We start from the raw sequence: 10,771 nt of genomic DNA, 5'->3' as shown, positions 1-10,771 counted from the left end.
CAAAACCATAGAGAGGGAGAGGGCTGTGTACCTTATGGAAGTCCAGACTGCATGCGGCTGGGGAAAGCGGGGCTTGTCTGGGCCTCGGAGGACTCGACTCGCTGGCGCGCGCTTTTAGGCTGCAGGGTCCAGCAGGACGTCGGAGTTCTCCGCGGCGCCGCAAGCTGAGCTGTTGTAGGACTTCGAGAATCCCCAGGTCTGGGTGGCTGTTTCGTGTTACGCTGGGGCGCTTTGGGGAGTTGAGGGAGCTTCGAAAAGCGCATCTGGGCTGGGGTTGGACCCGGGACCTGCAGCGAGTATGAAGGGGAATGCGCCTATTCACTTAAAAGGGACCTTGCTTTGCACATCTTGTGTGATGGGAATAAAGACCCCCTGCCAGAATTGCGCGATCCGCAGCAGCTTTAGCACCGTCGGTACAGCGAAGAGTCCCTAATGTCGCTCCCACTTTCTCTGGGCCTCCCACACGTTCACTGACTTTGTGTTGTGTTTGCTCTGCCACCAAACCAGCCCTTGCTCGTTACCCCGAAACCGCCCCCTGCCCGTGCCCTCCGGGCTGCTGGTCTCCACTGAGTGCAGAGAGGTCGTCCGGATGAACTTGCACCAAAGCAAACCCGCGCAGGTTTTTACAGGGCTGCACACTTACTGCAATCCACTCGTGGGTTCCAGTTCCCTGAAACAGGAACAGACGGAAGTGCGGAGGGTGTGGCGGTTGAGCAGGTGAATATGTCAGGGCAAGGTCGTGACAGGTGACAGGCACCGGGTGAGCTAGGCTTGCCATTTTCTGCCCGTTTGTCCAGCTGTTGTTGCTGCTGTTTTTCTTTGATTTGTTTTTACTCTTCATTCTCTTCTCCAGCTTTTGACCCCTGAAGGGTGTGTGTGTTTCCAAATCTATCTCCCTCACAACTTTTATAGAAAAAGCAACTAGCTGTATGGAGGGAGGGGGTATGGTTTAATACTATATTTTAAGGAAATCTGTCACTGTGTTGTTTAATAGCAATTTTATTCCTTTTTTTTCTTCCTTGGGAGTTAAAAAGAAATGCAGAGACCTCTTAAAAAATCATTTGGAAACATCTCTAAATATGTGTAACTGTGTATAAGCAGCTGAAGAGAAACTGACCCACTGAAGCTACTTGAATAACTGAGATAGGATTATGCTCATGTCATCAGTTCTATCCAGAAGCTGAGGACTCCTCCTCTGAATAGAAGGGCTGGGCAAGGATGACCTTTCAATTTAATTTCACGATAGAAGGCCATCTGGAGAATGAATTAACACCCCCTGGGGGTGGAGCTTTGACCCTGAATTCCTCAAAAGGGTCTTCATTCTCAGAAAGTCAAAAAGGTAAACAGAGGGACACAGGATATCCTACAGAACAGTTTGACTTGCCTCAGGGTCACTGGGGGGAACCCAAGTCCATGGGAACAGCAGCGGCCTCTCAAGAGGCGGACAGCTCACTGGATTTAGCTAACAGGTCAGGGAACTTGGAGCATCATGAAAATCAGCCTTGTCTGAGGCTTGCCAAAGAGCACGCCATGCCTAAAGATTTGAAGAAAGTGTTAGAAAATAAAGTCGTAGAAACGTTACCCGGTCTCCAGCATGTGAACATACAGGGTTGTAAAACCATCTTGTTGAAAGAGAACTTCCCTGGAGAAAACATAGTTTCCAAAAGCCTTTCTTCTCACTCTGATCTGATTACCGGTGTTTATGAAGGAGGCTTAAAAATCTGGGAATGTACCTTTGACCTCCTGGCTTATTTCACAAAGGCCCAAGTGAACTTCGCTGGGAAAACAGTGTTGGATCTTGGCTGTAGGTCAGGGTTGCTGGGTATAACTGCACTTAAGGGAGGGGCCAGAGAAGTCCATTTTCAAGATTATAACAGCATGGTGATCGAAGAAGTAACCTTACCTAATGTCGTGGCTAACTCCATTTTTGAGGACGAAGAACATGATGGCCACGAACCAGACGTGAAAAGTCGCAGGAAGTCACAGGCACCACAAGAACTGTGTCAATGCCAATTCTTTTCTGGGGAGTGGTCTGACTTTTGTCAGCTTGTACTAACCAGTGGAAAACTCTTTGAAAAATATGATCTCATTCTCACCTCAGAAACCATTTACAATCCGGGTTATTATGCTACTTTGCACCAAACGCTCCACAGACTGTTAGATAAAAACGGGCGGGTGCTTCTGGCCAGCAAAGCACACTACTTTGGAGTAGGTGGAGGGCTCCATCTCTTCCAGAAGTTTGTAGAAGAAAGGGATGTATTTGAGACCAGGACACTTGAAATAATTGATGAAGGGCTGAAAAGAGTCCTAATTGAAATGACTTTTAAGTCCCCGTGTTAATGTTCACAGTGTCCTCCATAAAATAAACAGAAAAACTAAAAACTCGTTTTGAATGTATAATTTCTGCCTTGCTATTATTTTTCCTGAAATTGGGATTCAGTGAAATCTATCTACTGGACATCTGTTCACTAGGGACTTTGTATGGCATCATGCTAAATATTTATAGCCTGGTGAGGTACATATCCTCATTTTAACAATCCTAGTAGCTAACAGTTTTCAGCATTTACTAGATGCAGGGCAGAAGAGCTTTACAATACGCACTACCATTGAATTTTCATTAACAGCCCTGAAGTAGGCAGTACTTCAGGTTATAGTTAGGTGATTGTTAATATCTATGTTTTATAGACAGAGAAATTGAGACTCAGGAGGTAATTCGATCCCCATCACATTTCTCACCTTGAACTGGAATCTGAACTTGAAGTCTAATTAAAAGCTTTCCTGTTCCTGCCGCCCCACTGTCTCAACCTCACCACTGCCTGTTCCCATCACATATTTCTCAGCACCCTTTCATTATTCTGCAACAAAATTCATGGTTAAAGAAACATATTTTTCCACATCTTTAAAAATTGTATGTAGTATATGTAAGTCCCTAATGTACATATAGCCATATAGTATGTATAATTATAATGTGGAGAAAATCATTTCTAATAAATAATCTGCGTCTCACCGGTAAATGCACAGGTGTAGCTACAAAGAAGACGTGGTAGTCGGATGCTTATACCTAGGGTACTGTTACTCTGAATGCCACAGCTACCATTCCTGCCCCCTTACGAGAGGAGGGAGAACAGGCCTGAGACCTAGGTTGGTGAACTGAGGCACACAGCATTGGACAGAGTCCCAGCAACAGCCAGGATCAATGACTGAGACAAATCGGTATCTCTCGGTTCTCCAAGGTGAACTGGACTCCCAATGAGGTGTCACCAGGCCTGTCAGGAGCAGAAGGGACACAGGCCCTCTACAGGGACTCGGAACAATTCCAGCCCTTAGGGAGGGGTCCACTGAAAACGAGTCAAAGCATAAGCCCAGTCCTGGGAACAGATAATTCTGGGGTGACAGGCAGTGCTACAGGGACACACCTGCCCAAGCGAGCTGGCAGCAGGAGACGAGACACAAGTGAATGGTCACAGACCCCGGAGAAGGATGCACAGTGAACTTTCTCGGGTAAACAGTCTAACTCAGTCATTTAAAGAGGCATACATATGTTAGGACAAGCTTTGGAGTTCAATACCTTGGGTTAAAATTCAGTTTCCACACCTGTAAGACAGGGTTTATAATAATAGTATCTCCCTAACCGAGTTCTTTTAAATAATAACAGTTAACATTGAGCACTTATGGTGCCTTCCACAGGGTTCCTATCTGTGAACAGAAAGTATTATTTCCAAGAATTTTCATAATACTAAGTCATCCTGTTTGGTGTACAAATCCCAGTTCAGACTTGAGGAAAACAAGTCACTTCTAGACCTGGCATTGCCCAGTGCCAACCGCCATGCTCCCCCTCCACACACACCCGCCCCCCCGCCCCACCACCTCAAAGTTCTAAGTTGTCCCCTGGACACTTCAGCGACTCGGGTCATTAGGGACCGAGAAGAGCGCATCTACGAAGCTGCAGTGAAAGCTTCCTTCTAGAACCTCGGCCACGGCCCTGCTGTGCTCGACCTTGAACTTCCATCGGTCAGGTGTGCCCGTACCCTTCGTTCCGTGTCCACTGCCCACAGGTGCCTTTCTGCCCATGGCTCAGAAATGGAGAACCGGGAGCTGTCACGCTTCCCTGTGTCAAATGCAGTCACCGAGGACATGCTGCAGGGTCCTCAGGGGAGGTGAGGTCCGCCACTCAGCTAGAGAAGTAACACTTTAAGAGGAGGAGACAGGTCTTCATTTTGCAGAACCACCCGTAGTGTTGCTCAGGTACTGCATGAATAGCTTTTGGGAAAAGAGGAACAGCCAGGAAACTCTGACGCCATGATTTTTTGCCTCCACTTTGCTCTCAGTTTCCTGAACCTCTTGTGTTGATGGCGGCAATGAGCTTGCTGATATTAAGGCTTTTATGTTAAACGCTGATATTAAAGCGCACATTCAGAAATCACCATGATCACGTGGGTGCAGCCCAGCACAGAAGTTGCTCTGTGCCATTAGACCATCGATGATTTCAGCCCAGGGACACAGCTCTTGTCCAACCAGGATGTTCAGGGGAAGCCACGGTGCACTAGGTGTTGGCTCACAGTTCCCATTTCTGTCTCCCTAAGGAGTTAAAAGGGAACTCAGATAACCCTTAAAGGAGGTTCATCGCCTGTAAAGGTGCATAGACGGTATGACTGAAGGGGACCAGGGACCCCTCTTCATACTCACTTCCCAATCCTTTGCCCCAAAGATATGAAATAAAGTAGCGAGACTGCCATAGGATCAAACAGTTCTCCCCTTGAGATCCCTTTGAAAATACAGTTACATTAGGATACTAATATTTTTGTGTAAATTATTTGATCAAATCACGTTTTTCTCTGTAGAGGTGAGACCCAGGGACCATGGTACCACTGGTGTCTATGGAAAGAGACCACACATACACACACACACACACACACACACACACACAAATAGAAAAGGGGACTCCAAATGTTAATTATGTTTGCAATACATTTTCCCCAGTAGTTACTCTGAGAAAGGGAACCCACTTATAAATGAAAAACTCTCATTTTCAGTCTAGGCTGTTTGCTATTAGTCAGTCATCATCACGGCTTATACATCCAGCAACTCTCCAGAGGCGAGCAGGCAGCCTCCTTAAGCTTATGAATGTGATGATTTCAGGAACAAAGGGTGGGGAAGAGAGGGACAGCAGGTCAAGAGGTTGGGGAGACAGTGAACACCCTTTGTCTTACCGTGTTAGTCACTGAGAGGCAGTGTCTGACTGCCATGGAAAGTGTCTTCTTAAAACAAATCTCATTTGAGACTTGTCTCCCCATTGTCTGGACCAGTCAAGTATATTAACAACTTTCTTGTTACCAACCAGAGTTTTTGGGAATAGAGAATCCTGTAGGCCCCAATGAAACTTGGAACGTTCTAAATGGGGCTTCAGCCTGACCAGGCGGTGGCGCAGTGGATAGAGCGTTGGACTGGGATGCGGAAGACCCAGGTTCGAGACCCCGAGTCATCAGCTTGAGTGTGGGCTCATCTGGTTTGAGCAAAAAAAAAAAAAAAAATTCACCAGCTTGGACCCAAGGTCGCTGGCTCAAGCAAGGGGTTACTCGGTCTGCTGAAGGCCCATGGTCAAGGCACATATGAGAAAGCAATCAATGAACAACTAAGGTGTCACAATGTACAACTAAATGGGGCTTCAAGCTTTCCAGCCTGAACAGGAAGCAATTTTGCAAAATATTAGCCACAACCAATAAAACACCCAAAATTATCCGCTAGACACATGCCATTATCAACAATCACATTTTAAAATTTGCAAACAATTGCATCCAATTTTCCAGGGGACTTGTCTAGGGTGTTACTCTCACATTTTGCTGACATCAAAGAACAAAAATCTAAAGCCTCCTGACTCCAACATTGCTTTATTTCTGTTACCAGAATCCTCTTCTTGGCAAATCACAAGCCATCCATCCACCCATCCTCCATCCATACATCCATCTACTATCCATCCATCCTCCATCCATCCACCCACCTGTCCATCTCTCCACCCATCCATCCATCATCTGTCTGTCCATTCATCCATCCATCCATCCATTCAGTAATTCAGGAAGAACTGAATACACCTAATAGCACAGCTGTATGCTAGTATAAAATTATAAAAAGAAGGATAAAACACTGTTCCTCATCTCACAATGTTCATATTTCCCCTGGAAAAAGAAAATATATTAGGGCTCTGTATCTCTGTTTGCCTTTTACAGAAAAATGTCTCTAAAGTATTTTTTCCATTTGCAAGTTACATTTCCTCTTTTTTCATTATTTCCTCAACCTATTCTCACTGGGCTTTGTCTCACTCCTCCACTCAGAGGGCTCACCACTCCATGTCCCCAAATTCAACAGTCACTTTCCTGTCCTCGCATTGCTCACCTGCCCAGCAATGACTGCCGCCTGGTATTAACCCTTTCTTTCCTCCGCACCCCGTTCACTGCTCGGCCTCAGCCTCCCTCTCCAGTTCCGACTCCTCTCATCTGCCCGCGTGGCTCTAACTATCAGCGAATGCCAGTGCCTCCCAGACTATTTATTCTCTTTGTCTCTCTCCTTTCTACTGAGCTCTGCTCACATACCACCACCTGCTCGAAACCTCCACGTGCACGTCCCAGGGGCCTCTCAGAATCCATTTGGCAGAACGAATCCTGAGGTTCTTATTCTCCTTCCCGGCCTCCTCGTCTTAGTTCACAGCACCCACTCACTCAGGTTTTCAGGAACAAACCTGGGACATGTTGTGACCATCTCCCTTTTCCCTGCTCCTGCATGTGACCCATAAACAAATCATATGAGCTTTGTCAACAAACCAGATCTCAAAGGTGTGCCACTTGTATTGACTTCCCCAGCCACAGTGCGAATTCAATCTTCGTTCGGGCTGCGGAAATATCTCCTAACTGATTTCACTCCTTGCTCTTTATAACTAACACTTCATAAGAATTTTTTTTTTTTTTTTTTTTTTTTTACAGAGACAGAGAGTCAGAGAGAGGGATAGATAGGGACAGACAGACAGGAACGGAGAGAGATGAGAAGCATCAATCATCAGTTTTTTGTTGTGACACCTTAGTTGTTCATTGATTGCCTTCTCATATGTGCTTTGACTGCGAGCCTTCAGCAGACTGAGTAACCCCTTGCTCGAGCCAGCAACCTTGGGTCCAAGCTGGTGAGCTTTGCTCAAACCAGATGAGCCCACGCTCAAGCTGGCGACCTTGGGGTCTCAAACCTGGGTCCTCTGCATCCCAGTCCTACGCTCTATCCACTGTGCCACTGCCTGGTCAGGCCAGGAATTTTTAAAAATATAAATCAAATCTCCCACCTTTGCTTAAAAGCTCCAATGGTTTTCAAATGCTGTTGGAATAAAATCTAGTTTCCAAAACATGACCGTGAGGGCTCTCCTCTCCTGCCCTGCTTACAGTTCCAACCCAGCGTGTTCCATTCCCTCCCTTGCTCACTTCACTACGGGCACACTGTCCTTCTGCTCACTCCTAAAGGGACCAAGCTGGCTCCCACCTCGGGGCACGTGCAGTGACGATTCCCTCTACACTTCTGTCCCCGCCTCTCTGCACACCTACCTTCTTGGTAGCTCTCAGGCCTCAGTCAAATGTGGTCACCTTCTCAGAGAGACCTCTTCTATCCACCCAAAGTCAAGTAGCCTTCCTCCCCTCGCCTTGTTACCGTCCACAGCCTTGTTCTGTCTTCGTCACAATGGGCATCGCCACCTGAAATGACCTTGTCCAGTTACCTGTTTACTCGTTTGTCTCCCTCTCCCTCTCTGGAGTGTCAGTTCCATGAGATCTGGGACTCTCTCTGCCCTACTCACTGCAGCTTCCTTAGTGCTTAGAATGGGGCCCTGCACATAAACGTCTCTCAGTGTTTGTTGAGTGAGTGAGTGAAGGACACTTCAGCTGCTCCCTGCCATGTTTAGGATAACGTCCAGGTACTTCATGGGGCTTACAAGCTGGTCCCTGCTCCCCTATTGAGCCTTATCTTTCACTACCCAAATCCCCTCTGGTCTCTTCTTGGCTTTGACCTTGTACCGTCACTATTTACCACTTCTGGACTTTTGCAGACGCTGTTCTCTCTCCGTGGATGCTCTTTCTCCTCCATATCCAGAGCTGCCGGCCTCCTTTCACTTTTCAAGTCTTAGTGTGGACTCCATCTCCTCTGTGGTAACTTTGCCAAACTGTTCCTGTTCAGGCCTCCTTTAGGAAGTTTCAGAGGTCGCCTCCTCTTCTTGGAATTGGGTATTTCCATAAATGTCCATACCAAGAAAGATTTTGGTGGTTTGACTGAAACAATGGTATAATAATTCTTAATGAAGTCCTTGACAGGGGATCCATATGGTGGGCTGACACTCTATCTACTAAACCAATTGGCCAGGGCCTAGGTCTATATTTTAATTGCTCCTTTGCTCTCTCAGCAGAGTTTTGAGTTCTTTACCTGAATTAACTCACATTGACCTTATGAGAACTGGGTACTATTATCACCCCCATTTCACTAATGAGAACGGAGACACAAGGTGGTTAGACAAGTTGTCCGAGGACACAAAGCTAGCAACGGGCAGGATGGAGATCCCACCCAGCAAGGTCCCAGATCCGCACTTGTAACCGCTGTGCAGACTGTTTCTTATTCCTCCTTGTCACCCTCCTACAGATGGTGTACAACCCACTATGGTGGGTGGTAAGTCATTTGGGTGATCTCCATGAGGACCCCTATAGTTTATTCATTCGATAAATATTAAGTTCCCACTTCTAAGGGTTCCTATGAGAATTAACTTGATATCATCACTCAAAAATGTTATTTAATAGGCTCCTTAACTCATAAGCACTTTCTGAGCATTTACATGGCATAGTGCTGGAAGCGGAGCCTCTGCCAGACCTCTGAGAGTTCCTAGACGTGGGGAGGAGAGTTCAAAGGCTTGTGTTAGAAAAAAAAAAAATCGTCACTTCTTCACTCCTCTCTGTCCCTGCAGTCGTCGTGGTTTATCTGCCCTCTCCTAAAAAGGAGTCTAGCCAGGATCTCTCTCCTCCAATGATTCTCCCGACACCGGATGCTGGGGGCTTCCTGCAGGAAGGGCAGCTGTGCTCAGCGCCCAGCCTGCGGGTCTAAGCCAGGAGCTGGGAGAGGCTGACCAGACCGCGGCCTGGGGTGGTGGCCACAGCAAAGGGCGGGTGCTGCCATCTGCTGGCTGGACAGGGGATGCACCCACGGCCGTCCACTGGAATCCCAGTCCAACCCGGAGGGAAGGGGCCTGTCACCACCTGCTTAGTTTAGACCCAAGGAAACTGACCCAGAGGTCACATAACTGGTGCTGGCGCAGTCGAGGTTCCTGTGGAGCCTGATGCGCGCGCCTCTGGGTTCAGTCACATGGGAGGTAAAACCTTTAAATTGGCCTCTATTCAGCCTTTGCTCACATCTCCCTCTGTCCTCGGAGCCTGTCCTCGGCCCTGGGAAGTCACATCGCTGCACTCCATGGCAGCCGGCCCTCTCTACCCCCCTCCAGCCACACCCAGGCCTGCTCTGGCTTGGCCAGGGGCGGATAGATAAACCCGAGTGGGAGAAGTTGGTGAGGTTGGGAGGAGAAAGGAGTGGGTGCCGCCGTCCCCCGCCGCCAGCTCCAGTGTCTCCAGGAGAACCTCGTCTCAGCGCACCTCGAGGACTGCCAGCCCCGACATGGAGCCGTCGGTGGCGCCCCAGGAGTCATGTCTGCGCAGAGCTCCCGTCAAGACCCCACGCTGGTCCCCCCGCCGACTTTCCTCTCCCCCCTCCCCCGGCCCCCGCCCCGTGCCAGGGACCCGGGCCTCTGCAGTGACCTGCTGGTACCAACTAGGGTGCCCAGCCTTCTCGTGGAACTCAGTGATGTCACCAGGAGGAGGAACACCCGGCTGTGCCTTTCGCGGAGGGACAGTGGCGTCCTGGCCTGGTACTGGAACACCTGCACAGGCACTCACCGTGGAAATCGCTGAGATTTCGGGGTGTGCGTTCAAGTAGGACCTGCCTACGCCCACCAGAGGAGCCCTTTCCAGGATGGGTCAGAACGACTGGAAGGAACAAAGGGAACTCTGAGCGCGGGCGCTGGCTGGGGGAGGCCCGGGGCCCAGAACGTGGGGACACGGCAGCAGAGATGGGCTGCGTCAGCACCGGTCCCACCAGGCCCTCGAAAGCGCCCCATGCCAGGAAGAGCCGCTCTCTCCGGGACAGAGGACAGTGGTCGAGCATGGCTCTGGGGCCGCTTGTCTCACATCTGGGGGGTGAATACTACCGCTTTGTTTAATATAAACAGATAAACTCTATGCATGTAAAAGGTACCCACATAAAAATGACTAGTATTTCGGTTTCTCACGTTTCACCTCCTTAGTTGGTCGGCTCAGGCAATTGGAGGGGCTTGGGCCCTCCAGTCTTGCCCTTGCAGACCACGGAGGGAATTTGCTGTTTGCAATCATCTGCTACAGACAAAAGACTGAACCACTGGACGTGTAAAAACAAGCATTTTCAGTTTAATAGATTAATAGAAAGGGTCGTCCAGGAGATTCACTCTCATGAGGAATTTGCTCTTCTGAATATCCTCTGTGTTCACCTTGCCGGATGCAATTTCTTCCCATGATGGGAGGCTCAGGATGGTACGACGCCACTGGTCCTCCTCGGTTTGCTGGCAGCTTAGGTACCACCAGTCCTGGGAGGGGCAAAGAGAGCGCAGGACTGGTCCGCCAGTGCTCCTCGGCCAATGAGATCCAGACTGGTCAGACCGGAGGTGGTCAGATACCCT

The 10,771-nt window shown here is 48.7% G+C and overlaps 2 protein-coding genes across 5 annotated transcripts in view; one reads left to right on the top strand and one right to left on the bottom strand.

The window, feature by feature from the left end:
- The first annotated feature begins 46 nt into the window (after nt 1-46).
- LOC136395925 (histidine protein methyltransferase 1 homolog) lies at nt 47-2,365 on the top strand. 2 transcript variants are annotated; one of them, XM_066371469.1, is made up of 2 exons: nt 47-655; nt 1,027-2,365. In XM_066371469.1, the coding sequence occupies exon 2, from the start codon at nt 1,219-1,221 to the stop codon at nt 2,338-2,340; it is 1,122 nt and encodes a 373-aa protein (XP_066227566.1). In that variant the 5' UTR covers nt 47-655; nt 1,027-1,218; the 3' UTR covers nt 2,341-2,365. The 2 variants fall into 2 exon arrangements, with proteins under 2 accessions (XP_066227566.1, XP_066227565.1); XM_066371468.1 differs by having other exon boundaries at nt 47-717.
- Nucleotides 2,366-10,482: 8,117 nt separating this feature from the next.
- The window catches only part of LOC136395923 (adenylate cyclase type 10-like), a 62,917-nt gene continuing 62,628 nt past the window's right edge, over nt 10,483-10,771 (bottom strand). For all 3 annotated transcript variants that reach the window (XM_066371460.1, XM_066371464.1, XM_066371461.1), the window contains one exon: nt 10,483-10,678. In XM_066371460.1, coding sequence (XP_066227557.1) covers nt 10,511-10,678 — 168 coding nt within the window. In that variant the 3' untranslated portion in view covers nt 10,483-10,510. The remainder of the gene's footprint in view (nt 10,679-10,771) is intronic.

This window comes from Saccopteryx leptura, chromosome 2, assembly GCF_036850995.1.
Source record: "Saccopteryx leptura isolate mSacLep1 chromosome 2, mSacLep1_pri_phased_curated, whole genome shotgun sequence".
NCBI classification, from domain to species: domain Eukaryota; kingdom Metazoa; phylum Chordata; class Mammalia; order Chiroptera; family Emballonuridae; genus Saccopteryx; species Saccopteryx leptura.
The sequence above is the reverse complement of the archived record's forward strand: the minus strand, read 5'-3'. Positions and strand labels throughout refer to the sequence as shown.

Bases quoted from the DNA above. Each gene is read 5' to 3' on its own strand.
- LOC136395925 (XM_066371469.1), top strand. From the start codon at position 1,219: ATGACCTTTCAATTTAATTTCACGATAGAAGGCCATCTGGAGAATGAA.